This window comes from Rhinolophus ferrumequinum, chromosome 16 (genome assembly GCF_004115265.2).
Source record: "Rhinolophus ferrumequinum isolate MPI-CBG mRhiFer1 chromosome 16, mRhiFer1_v1.p, whole genome shotgun sequence".
Lineage (NCBI taxonomy): Eukaryota > Metazoa > Chordata > Mammalia > Chiroptera > Rhinolophidae > Rhinolophus > Rhinolophus ferrumequinum.
The window spans coordinates 30,068,408-30,090,887 of NC_046299.1; the positions used below are offsets into that span (position 1 = coordinate 30,068,408).

The window sequence follows — 22,480 nt, forward strand, 5'->3', positions numbered from 1 at the left end:
AAAGATTTTGTCTTTGGAGATAATTAAAGCAGATTATTCACTGGAGATAATCCTTTACAAGACAAATAGTTCAGCCAGAGGTAGGTTTCATGGTCCTCACCAGAGCTGCGGTAGGAATACATGCTTTGAAAAGAAACTAAAGAAAAGCCATTTTGTGTTTTCTCTCAGAAGTGCTTATGGGACACAACATTCCATTGTGAGCCATGTGGTAACCAAACCTTTCTAACCAGAGATCACAGACTGGGCCCACAGGATAGATCTGGCCTGCAGATAGTTTTGTTCAGCCTGTACAGTGATGTAACATTTGAATTAGTTCCCAGTGTTTAGAAATCTTGAAGTTTCACATAGAAATCTAGGCTGCTTTTGAAAAATGGAAAACTCTGACAGCACGTTCGCCAATGATAACTACTTGCCAGGGCTGATCCTTCTAAAGGAGTGGTTTACCCAGTGTGTGTCGCTGCTTGCCTACTGACTATTGTCCTGGTGGCTGGTCACACTTCAGCTACCTGTCCAGCCTTACGGACATGTGGTTTTGTGTAGTCTCTGCTGTGAGGACATGGCTGAAGGGCTGGTGGGTGGTGCCTCTTCCTGGAGTCACCTTTATTAAGTAAATGTGGTCAGGTGTCTCCAGGAAGGAAAATCAGTGTTGGGATTAATGTCAGGCTCATTTAAGGGAATCTTCACCCTCTGGTGATGTCCCTGTATTTGTCCTCTGGATGTTGAGGCTTTTCCTGCCCAGAATATAGCCTATTTGAGAATATTCTACAAGAGCTGTTACACACACAGGCACACATTCTCTCTCTCTTTCTCTCTCTCTCTCTCTTTCTCTCTCTCTCTCTCTCTCTCTCTCTCACACACACACACACACACACACACACACACACACTCTGATCCCTGTCTATCTGTAGTTTTATTGCTGGGGTAAATTTATATTGAATTAGGACAGAGTTCTAATTTCATTCATTCTTAAAACTAATTATTAAAGAAACAAAGATAATCAAACAGCAGTTCTTTTGTTTATGTTTTATCCCTTTCTATAAAATATTTGAGTCAGCTTATAAAATATGGTATTTAAAAGTAGAGAACATGTGCATGTGGAAAATAGTATTCAAAGGACCAGAAAATACATTCAAAGAGTAAGTCATATACAGAACATGGGTATCGGACCCTGAGAATAAACCTCAGACGGTGGAGAATATGTCCTGTGTGCGTGTAGGCTTCTATTTCAGAGAGTTGCCAAACCGTGAGTGGAACTTCTCGGTGCAAACAAGACCACAGCATTACTTTTCGCTCAGAGTGTGGAGTGGCTGATGTTGGCCTTTATTGACATTTGTCTGATTCTGCAGTGGTGCCACCTCTGAGAAGCTGTTTTCTGGTGGTAGCAGGGAAATGTGGGTTTTATGGATAGGGTTAATCCTCACTGTCTCCTGAGACTTCGTCCTGTATTTTTACCTAATCTATCATGTCAAAAAGGGGGTAGTGGAATGGGTTGTGTGTGACGTAATGAAGTGAGGGTGGGATCAGTCGGTGGCAGGTCTGGAGGTGGAGGAGACAGTCCTGAAAGCTCTCAGCAGGAAGGTGAGAGCTGCCGCGAGTTCTTTTGAGCAGCAGGAACCTACACCTATGGTAAAAGGCAGCATTTTCTGTACCTCTGATTAAATGAAACCAGATCACTATGGATACACAGGAATTGTTTTCATTTGTAAAACAAAGTGATCCAGGATCAAACTCAATTGTAAAGTGATTGCAGTTACCTTACCAGATTCTGAAGCTGCCTTCACGGCTTTATAAACTAGAAGAGAGGGCTCTGTGTAGAAAAAGATACCTCCTACTTTTTTTTTTTTATTGATGATGTTAGAATTCTCGTTCTTACAGTGTCAAGAAATTGTGTTTTTAATTAAAAATTAATAATGGGCCCTCATGAAGGCATTTTTGGCTTTATTTTTATTTTTTAAATTTATTTTTCAGTTACAGTTGACATACAATATCATATTAGTTTCAGGTGTACAGCACAGTGGTTAGACATTTATAGACCTTATGAACTAATTGCCTTGAATGAAGGTATTTAAAAGGAGTGTTTTATGGTATTAGTGAATCTGCCTTTGTGGTAAATGTCAAGGGAATGATAATTTAGTCAGAGCAAATTTTACAAGGAAAGAACTGAATCTTTTTTTCCCCGTGCAGTATAGGTGTGGCCAATGGCTAAATGTTTACAGTATTGCGAGCAGGTCCAAGTTTTCAGGATCTAGGAAAGAAATGGAGATTTTATGGCTTCTGGCTAACTAGTGAAGGCAACTGTGTCTAAAAGGCAAAAAGTTAGGTGGGGGTGAATTTTGTAGCAATCACAAGGAATGTGCAGACTGTCTCTGAGCAATGCGTTTTAGAGTTGATTCAAAGTATTTTGAAAGTGTCATTGGCAGATTTACTACCTTTCAAATGGGAGTTCTCTTGAATATAAGCCAAGCCACGTAAGACATTTTCTTATGTGTTTCCTTGCATTGAGTGTTGACAGTTGAGCAGTGGGGAAAATGAAGAATTTTGTTGATACTAAGGAAATGAAAATTCAACTGTTTTGTTTCCTATCCTAATTCCACTTCCTGGAGCACATCGCCAGTTACGTGACTGGTTGGTTTTCCAGGCGGTGCTGAAACTCACCTTTTTCTGTATGGGAGGGTTTTTTTTGTGTGTGTGTTTTTATTGTGTTTGGTATTGTTTTAAGCTTCTGTTTTATAATTCAGTTATGTATTGAAAGGGATATGTTTTAAGGTTCAGATTCTGATGAAATACCTTGTTTTTTATTATTTGATAAAACAGTACAAACTATGGACAGGAAGTCAGATTTCCAGTCCAGAGATATTACCAAATAGAAAAAAATATGGCATAAAAATATCTTTTTCTACTCTTTGAAAATTTGCTTCAATTTCTAGGCTTGCCTTTATTGAACCACGCTTGTTTTGGAAAATCAGATAAATCAAATGTAGCTAACTCTGTGTGCTTCAGTATTTGATAATGCTGGTAATTCTGTGGGAACTTGATGAGCGCTAATCTATGTTAAATCATATTGCTGAAAGATAAATGTTTTAATTTTAGGGGGTGATAAGAATTTAAAAGACAGACATACAGATAATTTTTAGAACACATTTCTAATGTTCCTGTTCCCTTCCTTTAGGTGAGTTCTTAAAAAGCTAAGTGCTGTTTTGTGACAGGTTATAAACAGTGCTAAAATGGATCTGATTCAAAACCCAGAATCTGTCTCTAAAAGACTGCTTTTTTTTCCTAAGCCGCAGGTGGTTTCTGAAGGTTTCATGGTATACGAGTATGTCTAGAGTTGAGTATAGTACTTATAAGTACATACCCCAGGAGTTCTATTGAAAGGCACTTAATGCAGATTACATTAACTAATAACTGGATTTTTGTTTGGGTTGTGTATGTTGTAAAATGCACAAATCAGTGGGTTTGTCTTTAGTCACCTTATTCTCATTTGGGGTTGATGGAAATGAAGTAAGGACCAAGTAAACGACTTTTTTTCAGGTGCAAATTCGACCATGGAACCTAAGTGACAGTGACTTTGTAATGGATGGTTCTCAGCCTTTGGACCCCAGAAAAACTATCTTTGTTGGGGGAGTTCCACGACCCCTTCGAGCTGGTGAGTGGAAATAGTAACACCACAACAACAAAACCAACAACAACAAAATTCCCAATGCATTTAGTCTTCAATATTTTCTAGGTTTCCAGTCATTTATATACACACAGTCTCCAAAAAGAAGGCTGTCATGTCAGTTTCACTGAGCTGACTCAAAATTAAATGGTTTCTCCCAAAGTGCTCTGTTTCCTTCTGGTGCAAGAGTGAATTTCATTAAAATTTTATTTTGAAAGGATGAATTCTATTTAGTGCTTTCCTATTCAACCACATATTTAAACAATAATAACAGTACATTTGGCAGTGTGCATTCTTATGCGAGTTAGCATTGTTACGTAGGACAGAAAAAGAAGTCGCCCCATCAGAAATCTGTCCAGTGCAGCTGTGTGCCCACTGATTCAGTGACAAGCCAAACCACTACTGGGAGTTATGTCATGGAATCAGACTGAACTCTTTCCAACTGAAACAGGTTCCTATTTTTTTCTTATGCAGTTTGAAAAATGAGTTATGTATTCGAGCATCTTTATTATGACTTTTCATAAAGCTTCCCTGTTTTTTTGTTTTTTTAAGTTCCTTTCCGATGATGAAATAATTGTGCCTGCTGAGATAGGGCAGAATCATAATTGACTAGAGCATTTGAAGTGATGCTGAGCTGATGACTTCAGTGTTTAAATCCAAAGACAAATCTAATCAGTTGTGGATCAGTGTTATTGCCAGGGGAATATAATAAAATTGTGTGTAGGAACTACATATTTTAAGTGCTTAAAGTAATTGAGTTTATTTTTTAAAGGTAAGATGAAACAATAAGGTTACCGTTGCCACTGTAGTTGCGAAAGTGCAACATTATCTCTGTTATTTGTAAAGTAGACTTAGTTCTACCTAAAAAATAAAAGAAAAAGCAGAGATCATTAAAATCAAGTTGTGAGAACAGAGTTCTAAAATGTAAAATGTACCTACAGCAATTTGGCTCTGTGACTTTGATGAGTGTTTAATTATAAATATTCCTCAACCTTTCTGACATATTTAAATCTCAACTCTAATCTACTCCTAAAAGATAACTTTAGGCCCACATAAAGATATATTCGTTATTCCATTTTGAAGGACTCTAAAACATATTAATTGTGACTGTGAAGTTTGTAATTTTGTGGTATTTCAGGAAGTCAAATATCTTTGAGTCTTATTCTCATTTTAATGGAAAACTATGCTGAACGAAAGAAAGCAAAGCAGTAGAGATTCTCCCCACCCTTTTCCATGATCTGCTGTCAGAGAAGAAAGTCTAGGAATGGCTAACTCAAACATGAGCAGCAATATTAGATGAGGGCAAATGAAGCCCTTCGTTTCTAAACTACTTGTGCTTTAAAAAAGCAAAATGTGGGCGGGGCGTTGTGGAATATTCCTGACTTTTTCTAACTAGTGTTATGTTTAGGAGTAGAGGGGAAGAAAAATCCCCTTTGATTGTCTTTTAACTACATATGTATTCTACAAAAATGGACATTCATTGCTAATATTCTAGCTATTCTTTTTTGCAACTAACTGCAAGTATAAATTAGTTTTAATGTTATAGCTCCTCTCCTTTTTTCCTAGATAGGAATCTGAAGAAAAAAAAAATTCTGAAAGAAAAAGTCCCACAGTTATAAAAATAGCAGAAATGGGTTTAGCCTCCTATGTCTATTTTTAAGTCACAGACAACAATAGTATATAAACTAAATTCCCTTTTCTATTATTTACCCTTTATGTTTCCTGTTTTTATTATTTGAAAGGATAGGTCATTTCCCTTTATATCATTTTCCCTTTATAAATCCTACGAAGATCTATTTTTCACTCTTGTTCTAAGATCACACTGACCCCACAGAACAGGAAACCCAAGATGCTAAATTATATTCTTTCTTTAACATTCTGTGTCTGCAAGATATTGCAAGATCAGGATTAGACAAGAATTATATTTAGTTTTCTTATCAGAAGTAGGATTTTGTGTTTCCTATTGTACATCTTTTATAAGTCTTGAAGTTCTCTTTTTTTCTTAAATCTAAGCTAAAAAATTTTTTTCGTTTTAAAGTTTTGTTTTTAGGGGCGGCCAGTTAGCTCAATTGGTTAGAACGCGGTACTCTTAACAAGGTTGCCGGTTCAATCCCCACATGGGCCACTGTGAGCTGTGCCCTCCACAACTAGATGAGCCAACTACTTGACTTGGAGCTGATGGGTCCTGGAAAAACACAAATAAATAAAAGTTTTAAAAAAATAAACCTACAGTGAAATGTAGTTAAAAAAAAAAAAGTTTTTACAGTTATGTAGATAGTAACCTACAGTCATTTTATCTAATGGAAATGTTCCCCCATGCCAACACCTCCCAAAATTGTAGCTAGTTTCTAGATGGCTAAACAATCTCTATCAGCATCTTGGAATTTTACTATCTATCCAAGACTTCCAGCTTAGATGCCATGTAATCTAAACAGAAAGAGTTCACTTCTGCAGCTTTTACCCATGTGCATAGTATTGGGTTTCTTTGGAACACACTGACTTTTGTGGACTGGAATAGAAGGCTATTTTTTAAAGGAATTCATTGTGACTTTGCTAGACCATCTTGAATTGAATGCAGTGCACTTCACTTGAACAATAAACATTTATTGAGCATCCACTGTATTACTGGCCCTGAGCAAGTACGTGTCATACCAAACGGAGTGAATATGTTACTGTCGTGTCAAACAGGCGACCATCCGCAAACAGAGATTTCAGAACAGAGGAAAATGAGAAATGAATTAATAGAATGCTAACTCAATTAATTGGATACTAAATTATACTCTTTAACATAATGTTCCTCAAATTTCGTTTTTAAATACGTCAGGGCATTTTTTATTGTTTCCAGGGGATGTTGTGGTTATGGAATTCTGAAAAGTCTTAAAACTATTTCAGGCACTATACAGGGTGATCCTGGAGTAGAGAGGGGTGACAGTGCTCAACAGGTGGGATTGTAAGTGTCCAAATTGCTTTTCACCTTGTCCTGGGCCATAAGTGGTCTTTTAACATGGTGTAATGACTAAAATGTTATCACTCCAGAATGATTCCTTTGGATCTTGTGAGGCTTTTTATCTTTGATATTTCCCCCTGTAAGACAGGACCATTTTTACTAATAAATTATTATAAATATAGTCCTTTCCCCACCAAACAGAAATACCCAAACACTTCTAAAGAAGCGAGGCAACCTGTTCTAAGCAGTATTATCTTGAGTTTAGGTTGCTTCTTCTCGTCCTTTGACAAGCCTTCCTTTTTAAAATTCAGGTTGGGAAAAAATCACAGGCCTAGAAAAATTAACCTGATAATGGGAAAGTATCAATGGAAAAATCTAGATGAGTTTGCCCAAAGCTATATTGCCTGATTTTTGGTTTCTCTAGGTCAAATGATACACTTTCCTACTGTCTCCTGCCCCTTCCATCACTCCGTCAGTGACAGTGGCAGTGGCAAGACAAGGACCGTTTTCCTGAAGTCCTGGTGTTTCTCAGGTCTCATTCTCCTTCCACTCCTCACCTCTTCCCACCCCCATGCTAGGAAAGGCTATAGGTAGACTCACCATGCCACCATGTGGCTAAAATTTGCATTATTCTTCAGAGAGTCAGTACAAGGAAACGGGTAGTCTGTCTCATTCTCCACCTGAAAGTACAACAGCCATGTTTTCACTCTTCGTTCAAGTGATGCAAACAACATGTCCTCCGGAATCTCACGACAGGATTGCATATCCCTGTGGCATTAGGAGCTCTCTAGAATGCATCTCTTTGCTCTGAGAGGAAGTAAGTGCCAGGCTTGGGGATTACGAAGAGGCTACCAGGAAAAAGTGGAGAGTGAAGCATTGATCCCTTACTCTCCCCCAGTTTATAAACATGAGTCTTCTCTGACTCTAGCTTCTGGGCTTAGACATCTAATTTGAGTGCTGCCTCAGGGATCAGTCTTTGGAGCCCACCCACTTCCAACTTTGTTCAGACTTGAAAAACCCTCAGTCGTCCTCTCTGATCAGAGACATGTGAGCTATTCTTCCACTTCATGACTTCCTCTGACAGAAAAGATCAGTCTTGAGAGATTGCTCATCTGAGTCCCCGGAGCCTAGCTGCCATTTGCTTGTCATCTTTGTGGGTCTCCCATCTTTGCTAACTATTGCTCTGCTTATTCTTTCCTGTCTTTTTCTCCCCTACTAATATTCTGTGATGAATCCTGACATTTCCCTCTCTGCCTTTTTTTGCCCTCTGACTGTTGTGAGGATGGCTTTTCTGTGCAGGAAAAGTAAAACTTTTGAAGTAAATAATTCAGTGATATATGGCATACATCCAGAGAACACACATCCTGAATTTTTTTCAGGTATTCTGCACAGACATTCTGGTAGCTCATGCATTAGGAATCGCATCCTGATTTGTGATTTAGGAAATAGGAGTATTGTATCTTTTTGTTGTTGTTCTATGAAGTGGTAGCAGGCAGAAAGCATCTTATATCAAGTTCCTCAGCAATAGAAACTTCTTCTTTCACCAAGTCCCAAGTTCAGTATGAGTTGTCCCAGATAGACTCCAGATTTGGCATCCTGACTTGATTGACTGCATTTAGGTTAAGGATTTTCTAATATTAGTATGTGTTTATGTTCCCCCCCCCCAAAAAAAAAAAAATAACAAATTCTCCCCTCCAGCTGATGCCAAACTTTGCCATATCAGTCTCAGGTTGGGTCGCATTAGCATAAAGCCAAAGTAAGACAGGGATGAATCGGTGCTTATGGAGCAGAAACCAGGCCAAGTTCACGTTAAGCAAAGATTTATGAGCAGAGGGAAGGGCAACCCCTGGACACAACTAGACATTTGAGCACCACTCTGTACTCAGCAGTGTGCTTTCCTGTATATTTAATCCTCGTGACACCCTATCAAGTTGTAAGTGTGTAAGTGGCAGAATTCATTTTAGAGATAAGGAAGCAGAGTGCAATGGGGGTGATTGGCCAAGGCCACCATAGGTAAGAAAGCCAAGATTCAAATTCAGATCTCCAGAAGTCAAGTTTGGGGCTCATTGCACACAAGGAAGCCGCTTTATCCAAGTGAGATCTGAGATGTTGTCTCTGTAACAGTAGTAACAGTCATGTCGGTACCAGTCTGATTTTAATCAAGTTAAACACACTATTTCTCAGACTTAGTTGGTTGTTCATGCCACTTATTTGAAAATATTCATAACTTCACAACATCTGACACAGAGTGGAAGCTTATGAGCACATTTCCTGCACCTAAGATGTGTGACCTGCCCTTGTGAGCCAACTTGGCAATTGTGGTAAACCTAGAAAGTGCACCTTCAACTTGAGTCTTCCTTTCTTTCAGAAGTCCAGACCTCGTCATCATTCTGAGGTGCCTTATGCCTCTGTCCTGTCTGCTTTGTTCTTATTTCCAAAGAGAAGAAATGTGGCTTCTAGATGCACAGTTTAGAATCTGGAAAGATGAATGTGTTGCTATTTCCCTCAGGAACCCTCATTCCTGCTCTCCTCCCTTTGGTTCTCATAGTATCTCAGCCTTAGACACATTGCTGCATGGCTGGCTTTGAAATCTAATTAAACGATAGGTGCAGAGTGGGGCAGGGTTGGGGCGTCATCACGATTTCCTCTCTGGTGAGCTTCAGTTCCAATCAGGAGCAAATTCAAGAAATCATAATTAGGGTTCAGATTCCACTTCAGAGATACAGTCCCCATAATCCAGAGCAATTCATGAGAATGCTGTCTGCTACACACAACTGAACTGCATTCTTCTTGCTTCCCTCTCCAGGATGTGGCACAGGGAAGCCCATCACAAGAGCAGTGTGTGGGTTACACTCAAAGTCATGTTGCTGTGACGAAAGATTGGTTCATGGGATGATTTGAATTGTCTTAGGAGCCAGAGCATCTTATCCAAAATGCATAATGTGCTTGGATGTAGCTACCAGACCTGCTGACTTCTTACCCCTGTGGTGACCAGACAGATCCTGTGAACACCGTCTGGATAGGAAGGAAAAAATCAGGAGACTCCTGACTTCCTCGTGGACTCTATCTGTGCCTGGTGTCACCTTCATCTATCTGCATTCCAGCCTCCACCAGTATGCTCTGCTCCAGTAGTTTCATCTTCCTCAGGTTAAATGTTACAGTCCTACTACTGGAAGCTACCCTCTTCTTGGCCTCTGTGGAGAATGATTTAGAATGAGGATTCACTATCATAGGCTTAGTAGGTGGTTTAACTGCATTTTCCAGATAAGATGCATCCTTGATCAAGGGCTCACATTTCATGAGCAGAGATGAGATCACAAAATATAGATGAATCCATGAAGGTTTTAGTTGACTTCTGCCTCATCCTTACTGCCTTTCTTCTACTTTTATCTCCTCCCTCAAAATAATAGCCCTCTTCTTGTTTCAGCGTCCCCCACCCCATCAGAGGAAAGGACTTTATATGGCACTTTCCTGTATTACCTGATGATACTCGTTCTAAAGAATCCTTTAAAACCTAGTCTCTAAAAGTGGTTGTACATTCTGACATCTGTAGGTGAGTCTGTATCCTCTATATAAATTTTTTTTCAGATTGAAAATTTATAGGACTTGAGGAAGGCTTGTTCTGTTTCTGTTAGTCATCTATGTAGTGTGTGCATTAAATTACTTTTTTTCCCCTCAAGCAGTTTTCACCAAGTGGTTACTTTTCTCAATAGTTAGACGCTATTTTGTACTTAAATGACATCCCTCTGGTGTTTGAGCTTAGCGTACAGGAAGTGTACCTTTAGTGAAGACTTGATGATTGAGTAAAGGACTAAATACAAACAGCAGTTGTTTGACCATTATTTACTTTTCTTCAAGGGTGATTAGACTTTTGGTAGTTAAAATGCAGATTAGGAGAGAAAGATAGGAAATCTTCATACTCTTCCCCCAAAAAACTTCCTTTCGTTACTTTGGTTGTTTTTATATTCTCAATAAATTGCCCTACACTTTGGCGAGATCTCGTTGGTTCAAATGTCTGCAGACGTTTTGGTGGCCAAGAAAATGTATATCAACTTACAAGTGGAAATGATTTATTTATAATTAATTTTCATAAGCAGCATAAGTGAGTGAGGGTTTTGCTTCCTGTCAACAGTACTTAACTGCCAGCAACATCAGTCATGACCTAACCTTTGGCACGTGAAGATGATTTTTCAGCAGCTAGATTTACGAAGTAATAGAACGTTTGTGCTTGTGGAAGGCACCTTCTCTGGCATCTGAGGACCCCTAAGATTCCTTTAAGACGACAGTGTTGTAGAAGAACTGTGTATAACTCTCCTCAGCTAGAGTTTCAAGCTTACAGCTGGTATACCTTCTTTCTGAGTCAGATACTTTCTTGAGTTTTTCCCAAGGGTGGAAGACAAGTGTCATTCAGTCTCTTGCTAGCATTCTTCTCCTGGCCATTCACCAGGCTAAGGGAGTGTTTACTCTCTGCTTCTAATCCAGAGGAAGCCAGGTTTTGGAAAATAGTGTTCAATTTCCAGGCCTTGAGGTTACTTATTTTACTAAGCCCATTTGACTAATAAGGGAAATTCATTAATGACTGCAATCAATTAATTCTACCTTCAGTTTCTTGGTCTCTGGCTGGAGTAGCATTAGCCTTGTGAGGAGGTCCTGAAGCCATCAGAGGTGGTTGGGAGGAAAGACCCACTGAACTCTGATATTCAGGGTATGTGCACCATTCTTACTGCATTATTTGAAAGAACGTGATTCTTGGATCCTGCCCCAAGACTGCAGTGAGTGTCTCCTTGAGCTCTCATCAGTAACGGTCCCTTGGCTGGTATGACTGTGTAATTATTATCATAATGGGATAACTGGGATGGCTTTCTGCTGATGTCTTTAATGACACATAGTCTTTGGCTTAGTGATTGCTAGCTTTTTTTCTCACCTTCTGAAAATTACCTGTTGGTTGCAGGTCATTCTTCCTATTGACAACAGGCACTTACACAACAGTCACCAATATTAGGCAGTCTGGTTTGGGGAGAAATTTTGAAAAAGTTAAGTAGAAAGACAGCCGTTCTGTCGTGGTGACAGAGCTTTTCTTGCTGCCTCAGCAGCATCATACTACAGGAACCCAGTAGTACTTGGCTTTCCTTCTGCTCCTAAAAGTCTGGCGGGGTTCTTATACCATTCAGCCCCTTCGGCCCTCGTACATACTGCAGAGTTCTTCCTCTGCTCCACCAGGTCGTGCTGCTTTTCTTCTCCCCAGACACCGACTCCTATGGGCTCGACTGTGTGATGGTCTTTGCACACTGGCTGGGGCCCAGGTCTGCACCGGCCTTTGCTGTCTTCTCCTTTCCAAGTACCACATGTAGGTGTTTGATGGAAGTGGGTGCTTGGGTCATTCCCCAGGGTAGGGCTAAGTCTTTTGGATTTAAACCATGTGAATGGCCTGAAAGGAGTGGTCATACCTGGAGGAGGTGCCGTCCAGTATCAAGTAAACAATTACCTTCAGGCAATTTGGATTGAGGTGAGTAACTACTCCATTTCTCTCCATGGTACCTTTATGGTGAAGATAATTTTAGAGTATCAGACCTTCGGGAGAGTTCGATTTCCAAATGCTTTCTGTACAAAAGGTATTTTGTAAATATACCAGTATAAAGGTATATTTAGAAAGAATGTGGCAAACACTGCAGACCAGACCTCTGGATTTATGGCAGGTGCAGGATGGGTATGTTGTTCCTGCCTTTGGAGAACCTTAGTGTTTCCTGGCACGTTGTAAGTGCTCAGTAAATCTTCGTTGCTGCTATTATCGTTACTAGTATTATTACTTAGAATTTATCATGGGAGGTTAGTGTGCAGATTTCTCAGTTGGGATAGAATATACTCGAAAAGTCTTTTTTTTTAAATTGTAGAGATTTACTTTAATGCTGTAAATATAGTGCCTCTCACTAAAACGAGAAGTTAATTCTTTCTATAGCTTAATTTTAAATATAACAGTGTGACTCTATAATTACTGTCAGTTTTCGAGGTCAGTAAATAGGGCTGCTTCTTATTAACCTGTTAGAGCACTGTGAAATGCTTTGCCTACCCAGGGCCCACTCCAGTGGACTAAGCAGTTAGAAATTAGAAAAGAGGATTACTGACCGATCATTCCCTTTATACTGTTGCTGAAGTTCTGATGATATAAATTCGTGTGTGTGTGTGTGTGTGTGTGTGTGTGTGTATAAATTCTTAATTTTTTTTTTCATTTTATTTTTAAATATCCTACCTGAGTTGTAAGACTGATGTGGACACTCTTGATGATACTTAACATGGGTTTTCCTTTTTTACACTGTACTGCATGATCCTTAAATAGTTCTTCTCTCCCCTGGGCAAGAGTGCCTTCTAAACATTTATATAGAATTGTGTTTATTTTCTTGCAGTTGAACTGGCAATGATCATGGACCGTTTGTACGGTGGTGTCTGCTATGCTGGCATTGATACGGACCCAGAGCTGAAGTATCCGAAAGGTGCTGGCCGCGTGGCGTTCTCCAATCAGCAGAGCTACATTGCAGCCATCAGTGCTCGCTTTGTGCAGCTCCAACACAATGACATTGACAAACGGGTAAGCAACTGAAAAGAAATGAAATTTGTTCGGGGGTCCCTGGGAAGCAAAGCACCTTGTGATCGTAAGCGAGCAGCTCTCCTTTACATGGCGCTAGTCCATGAGTCTAGGTAGGCTGCCTGAAAGAGAGCACCCTTGGTATATAAGGTGTTAATGAACCTCCTACCTCACTCATCCTCAGGGCAATGTTACACTTATGAAAATAACCCTGCAGAATTTCGCGTATCAACCAATACTGTTCAAAAGATGATGCCAACAGTGTATTAATGAGGATAGAGAGCCGGTGATCTATTTGATCCATGTGAGGCTCTGAAAACAAACAAGCTTGGACTAACATTTAATGTCAATGTTCAGGAGTATACATCAAATGTTGAAGTTCTGGTTTCTCTTCACATTGCCAGATCACACGTAATAGCATCCATTGGAACCAAATAGCTGCTGTCCCCTCCAGTCCCCTGTCCAACTCCCTGTAGTTCTGCTCATACCGTATATGCATCTGCATTACCTGCCTCTGCTCATTGGTGTCACCTGCCTAGCCACTGGAGACATTCAGTTTTCCTACCTCTGATCTAAGAAGGGGACGTGAGGTAGAATTATAGGGAGTTGGTGTGCTCATTTGGTTTTATGGATGCACACAGGTTTGGATCCCTTAAATCTCAGCCTTGCCATTGTTTGGAAGCTTGTGGGTGGGGATAGGAGGTGGTAGGTATTAATCTGGAACTTATGTTAATAGATTAAAAGAGCAAGTAGGAGAATAGCATCAAGTCTGGACCACTCCCTGTGCAGTTGTGCAGTGGTCTTAACGTTTCCAGCAAAGGATATTCTTGGGGGGATACACTGGACTAGAATAAATACAGTAGTAAATATGTTCTGTGATAAAATTTCACCTACACTCTGTGGTCAACTTTGATTAGTTTTGTGTAGCAGGTTTAATTTAAATTTCTTAGGAGGTGAAGTATCCATTAGTGATGGGTTGTTTTTTTTTTATATTCAGTAAGATTATGTTTTTATTAAGACATGTATCTGATCAAATTATAAAAGCCAGGGCTTAAAATGAACAACCTATTTTCTACATCACTTGGCTTATTCAAAGTAAGTAGTGTTGGCTGGTTGGTTTTTTTAATTAAAATGCATAAATCTTTTTGAGAATTTTGAAACACTTTTTGAATTCATGGAAACTCAGAGGGGTGATAAAGATTTGACTCCATTCCTAGTTTTCGAGCATCCTGAGCTCCCCCTTTTGTAACAGTAATCTCCCCCACAGACTGTGTAAGCTGTGTCTCACTCTCTCTCCATTCCCACAGCGTACCCATTGCTGGACATGTAGCTACAGGAGTAGGTGCTCGGTAAACCTTTGTCAAATGGACAAATGGTGCTACTTGAAGGGCTCTCTTAACTCCTGATGCTCGTGTGGTGGATTTCCTTCTGCCTGTTACATTTGTGAGTCAGACACCAGATTGCATTCCATTTAGACTGCTACCAACCGCACCCATCGTTGGTGTCCCCGGCAGGACAGTTAACCTTGAAGAGGTTTAGGCGTTCACCTGTGTGGAAGTAGCTTTCTTTGTTCCTCTCTGAAGCCAGAACTTCAGACTGTGCAGGAGGTAGGTCCTAGAGATGATAAAAGAAGGTTCTATTTCCTCATGCTTCTATCTTCCTTTTGCTCCCATCCTGACAATGTCAGGGAAGTACTCGGGGGATTATGGTAATTTTAAGCCTCTTTAAGAATCACAGTGTATTCAGATACTATTTGTTTTGTTGTCTACCGCTACTCTCACCCCTGCTGTGCTCAGACCCTTAGTATTTCTTCCCATAAGTCTTAAAACTAAGTCAAAAAAGAGAGAAGTGGCTTTGCTTTTGTTAGCATAATCATAGGCCATGCTATGAAAATGTATTTGGGACATTAAACTTCTCAGGACTCAGGAAAGCCATTGACTGTTTGCTACTCACCATATTTGGGTTACCCATGCCTTCCATATGTTAGAATAGTGGAGTAGTCCTTGATTGACATTCAGGCTAGCAGCCAGTTGTAATGGGAAGAGTATGGAGTTTGGAGTTCGAACAGATTCCAGCACATCTAAACCTCTGCTGCACCAGTCACTGGTGAACCCAAGCAAATTAGGTAATGCCAGCAGCCTCTGGTCCTCATCTGTAACTCCCTCCAGGGGACATCTAAGGATTAAATGGAATTTGAGGGTTGAACAGCCAGAGCTGGATGGCAGTTGGGTAGATGATTAACTAGCACTTGCTCGTTTACAGTGTTCATCTTGCTACAAATGCACGTAATACTGATGTCGTTAATATTACGAATTTTTGTAGTGAAAAGGTACACTGGTTAGTGAAAAGAGTTCTGGGCCAGAGTCAGATTGCTGGGTCTAGAGCTGGTGTTGTTCCCCGTGGGCTATGTGACTTTGGGCGGGTCACTTAAATTCTGAGTGTCAGTGTATAATGAATGAGGGCAGTAGGAATAGCCTTATGTATTCCATGACATTGTTGAGAAGCCCAGAAGAGATTTTGAACAAGAAAGCACTATACACAATGTCACGCACTGTACACACACATAGTGGGACTGTTGTCACAAGAATGCCACCTCCAGCCACATGGTGTCTAAAAGGGACCTGTCCTGTCCTTTAGTGCCCTGGGATGAGTGTCGTCTAAGTGGAAGACTTGGAAATCATTAAAAATGGCAGAGTCCCTTCCCTCTCCTGCCCCATCATTACGCTCTTTGTTTGCTCTGACCAATATGGAGACCAGTGTTTTTTTTTCCGTTTGAAAGATGGAAGCCAGCCTCTATCTTGAGTTGGACTTGAGTTAGTCCTTTTTCACTATTCTGTGAACATTACACTTGCTTCCTCCAAACTATTCTTCTGTCCTCTTCTTAATTTCTTGCTTTGAACATAGCCAGCCACATTCCCTTCTTGTGTCGTCGCTGGCATTTTGAGCCTCTGTTAACTGCACCCTTCATAGGTGCCTTTTAAGGTTCATTTCGAGTTTCGTTTTTATTTATCTTTCTCCTAAAGCTTAAAGTTGAGCTTCCCAGAGTGCTCTTGTTATGTATAATCACATGACTGTTTCCTTAGGGAATGCGCTTTTTCCTTCTCAGGAGCTGTGTTCTTGATTATCTACAGCGTTTCTGTCCTTAGGCGTTCCTTCTTCGCTAAATAATCCCTCCAGGATTTTAGCAGTTGTCTCTTAGCTAAGATTTTGAAACTTGCTGTCCTAAAAGACAGGCGTAGATGTTCACCTGTGTCCACAATCCATTTTCCTTGCTATTACTAATTCCAAGATGCTACAGTCTTTTTCTCCTTCCTTTGGGTGTCAGCCTAGAGTTGCCTTTAAACCGAGAGCTTGACTATTTTAAATAGCATCAATCTTCATTACCTTTCTGGTCAGAGGAACCTCCTTTGCTGTCTGCATCATTATAAATGCAGATTCAATGGAATTAGTGAATTTTAAAAAAAACTTTAGATGGAATTTTAAGGTCACTTGCTTCTTGTTTGCAGCCCTTACTCCTTTCACTGTTTGCCCCCTATGGAGAGTGGGAGAGGGCCACCTGCAGCACAGCAGTGCCTGGAACCATGGAAGTTCTAGAACTGTTTGAGGTGTGTGCTCTCAGGTAAACTGTGGGAGGTACATGAAGAAGAGTTTGACTGGTATATTTCCTTTACCTCTTTTGTGTCCAACCAAATTTTTTCCAAAAACAGTTTATATTATTTAGAGTTTATATTATTATTATTATTATTGCTCTTTGGCTAATCTTTAGATGCAGTGGTTTATGGGGAAAATGCAACCTTTATAGATTTGATTTCTTCTCACCGTCTTAGAGACATTTCGGCTTTATGAATATAAAATAAGGTATGTCACTATGCAACATTTATAGGAACTGTCAACCCTGAAGCTTTGGCATTTTCATCTCTGCTGTCATTTCACTCATCCACTATGTCATTATCTTTAAGAAAGGTGGTTTGGGCCAGCCTGGTGGCTCAGGTGGTTGGAGCGCCGTGCTCCTAACTCCAGGTCACTGGTTCGAATCCCACATGGGCCAGTGAGCTGCGCCCTCTACAGTTAAGATTGTGAACAACAGCTCTCCCTGGAGCTGGGCTATTGTGATCAGCCAGAGGTTGGCATGAGCTGCTGCGGTGAGTGGCTGGCAACCATCGTGAGCTCCCGTGGGCTGCCGTGAGCTGCTGTGAGCAGCTGGCTGACCAAGGAGAGGGGGGTGAGCGCAAGACTCATAATACCAACATGGGCCAGGGAGCTGTGTCCTACAACTAGACTGAGAAACAACGGCTTGAACCAGAGTGGGTGGGAGGGAGGGGTGGAAGAAAGAGGTGGTTTTTTTGTTTTTTGTTTTGGTAACAGCTTTCTTGAGATCTGTAATTCCCATACCATACAATTCACCAATTTAAAGTGTATAATTCAGTAGTTCTCAGTATATTTACATAGTTCCACAACCATCACCACAGTCAACTTTAGAACACAGGAAGAGGTGTTTTGATGTACAGCCTTGAACTCTGCAATAAGCGGATCAGTTGAACAATAACCGCAGTGCACGTGGGGGGGCTGCATTTATTCTTTATAAGTTTACTCAGCTCATCATAGGGAGGGGATCCTACTTATGTAACCTGTACTCTTTGAAGTCACAGGAACAAGGTAGCCCAGGCTATTGGGGCAAACGTCTGACTCCTGCTTTAGCTGTAATTAGGGTCCCTCATGAATGTACGACTTGATGGAGTGAGCTGATACATGTACACATCAACAGACTTTTTGCCACGGTCTGTCTAGCAATGGGAGGACAAACAGAGGTGGAAGGGCTTTTAATGGTAGTTCCTTACAGAGCTGCCATGACCTTGGTTGGCCACCTGTGTCTAGAGGTCTGAATGGGAGTGCTCCGCACATGGGTGACACTCAGTAAATATGTAGAATAAATTAGGATGATAAATGGGACAGCAAGGGCTGGAAGCCACCACGCAAGTCCGTCGAGGACACGGGTGTGCGTCGTTCTCATCTCTCACCCGGACACCTAGAGTAGCTTCCCCATTGGTCTCCCCAGTTCAACTGTAGCCCATCCCCAATTCATTCTTGATATGAAAACCAGAGTAATCTTTTAAAAGTTATAATGTGAATAATGCCTTCCCCCTTTTAAACCTTTTGATGATGTTTAAATCTTTTAAACTTTTTTATCCTGCCTTGCCCTTAGGATAAAGGTCAAAATTCTTAATTAACATTGCCTGTATGACCCTTCATGTGACATCCGTCTTCTGCCTTAGCTCTCCCTCATCTTGAACCAGTCACAGCTGGCTTTTTTCTCTACTTTTCAGGGTCATTATGCATACGGTTTCCTCTGCCTGCCAATTACCCACTTTTCCTTCAGGTCTCAGCTTAATTGTGATATTTTTAGGAATCCTTTCTTCAGTGGAGCTTATATCAACCCCATAGATCATTTTCATAATACCATCTACCATTCCTTTGTCATTAAAGAACCTCTGTAATGAAGCAATGCTTGGTTTAGTGTCCATTACCCTGTTAGACTGTACAAGCCATGAGGCCAATGAATATATGTCTTTCATTCTGTTACTGTGTACTTACTACTTGACACATAGTAGATACACATTAATTATTTATTTTGGGATGGATGAATGAGTTCTTGAATGAATGTTGACTGTGGTAGCCCACGGGAAAGCCCTTGTATACCAACCTTTGGCGTATCCAACTGGCCACCAAAGGGCATTTTGCACAGCTTTCCTTTTCTACCTAGTTAAGAACACTCAAGTAATAAAGAAATTTAGGTGGTGCTGTTTAAAATATCAGAAAGTGTTCTTTGACACTTATAGTACATTAAAGCTGGACTTAACCTTAGGCATGACCTGGTCCCTATATTGACAACACCCCCCCCCTTTTTTTTTTTTTTTTTGCAACAGAGGAGAGTCTAGGAGAGGTTTGGAGACTCTTAAGACAAGTAAGACTGTCAATTAAGAACAGAGCCTTCTCTGCTCATGGAACTCCCTGAATTTTGCTGCACAGCCAGGGTCTAAAGTTTCTACAGACCCACTTCTTTCATGAAGTCCTTTGCCTACAGACTTAGGTTAGGAACCCCTGAGTTAGATTACAGGCCCCTTAGTGAGTTTTGTGTACCGTTCAGTATTTCACATAACTTTTCAGATGAACATATTCTGCACAGGATGGAGTATACACCTGGAGTTTGTTATCAGCACTTTTTAGTGTGTCTATAGGTCGTTTTCAACGTTAACTAAATGAGTTTGAAATTTTCCTATGCTTTTTTTTTCAGTTTTGCTTTTGATTTTCACTTTTTTTATGTTGTCTTCATGTAAAACCTTTTTCAAGTCAGTGTGAACCAATGACTTGGCACACACATACATGTGTACACATTTTAAGAAAGGAAAAAACTGTATTAAAATTGTAATACAGTAAATGACTCTAGCATTCATTTGATTATTGCCATCTTTTGAGCAAACGTCATACTACACATTGCTACTGTAATTCAACTTCCAAAAGTAGTACATAAATAACATCTCTTAAAATGTGTACATTGTTTTTTTTTTTGGCATCCCTGGTATATATGTGGATGAGTGTGTGTGTGTGTGTGTGTGTGTGTGTATATATATATGTGTGTATATATATAAATATATAAAATATGTAAATTTTTATATATAATATTAGTGAAAATAGTTGGCATTTTTAATGTCATAGTGACCCTTGTTACAGAACATTGGTGTTATAAATGACCCAAGGAGTGGAGAAGATAAATAAATAAATAAATGACACAAATGCAATTCATGCCTCAGTGTTTACTTCCAAGGAAAAACTGTTAACGTCTTGAAATAAATCCTTTAAGGCATATCTTATACATATCTTATGGCTAATATTCACCAATTCTGAGCCAACTGATAATTTGTCCCTATAGTGACAATATCAAGGTTGTGTAATACCCAGCACTGTGGTTCTCAGCGTTTCTTCTGCCTTGACATACATGAGACATGTGATGCAATCTCATGGGTAACAGAGGCTCCCTAGAACACTAGTAGGGTGGGGCATTTATGTGTTGTGACCATAAGTAAGGAGGGGATGTATCCCACACTCACTCCAATCCTCACCACCCAGAAAGCCATGCTACAGTGAAAAAGTGTCCTTGGGAACTGGGAGATCTGAGCTACACTCCTAGCTCTTCTCCCAGTTGTGGTATGACCTTGGCAAGTTACTTCATCTCTTAGAGGCTTCATTTTATTGTCTCGTAGTATAGGAAGAACACAAGCCTAACTATCTTATGGCTTCTTGCACAGATCAACAATAATACATGAAGTGCTTTGGAAAGTTATTAGGCTATACCGATGTTGATTGTATTGCAGAGCCTGGCCCATTTAAATTGTGCTGTTCCCAACCATATGTCCAAGGCTAATTGTTGCCTCTTTTTGTCCTCTGAAAGTACCTTCTCAGTTCCACTAGGAATCCTTAATATAAGGATAATGAAATAATTGAAGTTAACACTAAAAAATAAAAAAGAAGAAGAAGAAGAAAAGAAATTAACATTGGTGCCAAACTACCAATGTTCTGCTTGGATGTTAGTTAAGACACACGTATAGAGATTCTTAAGTTCCTTTTATAGATATAAACACCTGGATGCATTTTCCATTTAAAGAATTAAAGGAGGTTTGTTTTTTTCCTTTAGTTTAGAAAAGGTGTTTTTACCAGTATTTTTTCTCTCATAATGAAAAGATTTTGAACCTGAAATTCAGTAGAAGGTTAGGATTAAATTTTGCTTATATTCCTTTGAACAGTGTTTCTGTGAAAAACTGGAACAGTTTAAAGTATTTAAGTACAAAGAGGGCAAAAGAGGGCACCTGTACTCATTCTGTCTGTTTTAATGATATTTTTAGAAGTGATGCCAAATGAACACTTAAGATGTGAAAGCTCTGCTAAATCCAGTTTTCTTTATAGCTCAAGTCTAGGTCACTTACATATGAAAGATTTTTGTAGTGTGAAAAATGAGATCATTAGAAAATGAGTGATCTTTTTATATAGCCATTTGTCTACCCTTTTGTCTACTCTGTGTGATTCTGAGAAGATTTGTAGGGGTAGAATCAGTTGAATCTCCCTTAGTCTAAGAAAAACATATGACTTGACTTATATGAACAATTTCTTTATAAAAATTTGAGGTACCCTCCCCCCATACACAACTATTGTTTAGCACAACAACTTGGTCATGTTGTCCCCTAGAAATTTGTAAGTCACATGTTTATAACTTGATATGCATCATGTGGTAAACATTGATTATAGTCTGACAACTCAGCCCATAGAGACCTTTTTACTAGTAGAAAGGATACTAAACTAGCATCTGCCAATCTGGTTTAGTCTTAACTATACCACTTATTACGTAGCTGGAAAAAGGATTTGTGTGTACATGTGTCAATGAAGATGCTTTTGAAAATTGTAAAGCTCTCTGTCAATACACAGTGGCACTGATAACATACTGATTTACATGAAACCATGAATGGCTAATATTTGAGCTTTTCTGGAAGATGCTTATTAGATAGTCTAATTGAAATTCCACATGATAAAAGGAGTTAAATATTTCAGGCAAGGCAAGGATAAAGTTAGTTATTTGAGTTTTTGAACTAGGAGGAGGTGCTCTCAATACGCAGGAATCCATTCCTAAAATTAGGGCCCCTACACCACCATTTTCCTAAATTATTCCTCATAAAGCACGAGTCCCTTAGGATTTTAATATCTATTCTATAAAAAAAAAATCTTTTTTCTAAGTCAAATGAGTTTGGAAAATGCTTTCTTCAAGAAAGTTAAGTAGGTTGCTTTATTCTAGGGCTTCTTAGAATCTTTTATATACTAATCTTCATTATGAAGATCCACGAAGGAGACACTTCAATTTTTCACAAGTTTTTTTGATCATGAACTCTTCTAAAATGCACGATCTCTTGGGAATAATGTTCTAGGGAGCCCAGTTGAGAAAATAGCCCAGTTTCTAGCTTCTTTTCTCCTTTCATGCTCCAATTCAGAAGTTTAATAAGCGGTTGACTGTTTTTCCCTTCCTCAGTGCCTTTTTACTAAGTATTTTCTACCCACCATGTATTTTCTTTTCTTTTTTTTCTCATTGTGAAAAAAAACACATGAAATCTGTCCTCTTCACAAATGTCTCAGTGTACAGTAATTATTAACTGTAAGTACAATGATGTACAGATCTCTAGAAGTTGTTCATCTTGTGCGACGGAAGCTTTATAATCTTTGAACAGTAGCTTCCCACTTTTCTCTGTCCCCAAAC

General features: G+C 39.6%; 1 protein-coding gene across 9 annotated transcripts in view; it reads left to right on the plus strand.

Moving 5' to 3' along the window:
* The window catches only part of CPEB3 (cytoplasmic polyadenylation element binding protein 3), a 169,488-nt gene that overhangs the window by 132,757 nt on the left and 14,251 nt on the right, over positions 1 to 22,480 (plus strand). For all 9 annotated transcript variants that reach the window (XM_033130843.1, XM_033130840.1, XM_033130838.1 and 6 more), the window contains 2 exons: positions 3,532 to 3,646; positions 13,007 to 13,188. In XM_033130843.1, the coding sequence (XP_032986734.1) occupies positions 3,532 to 3,646; positions 13,007 to 13,188 (297 nt within the window). The remainder of the gene's footprint in view (positions 1 to 3,531; positions 3,647 to 13,006; positions 13,189 to 22,480) is intronic.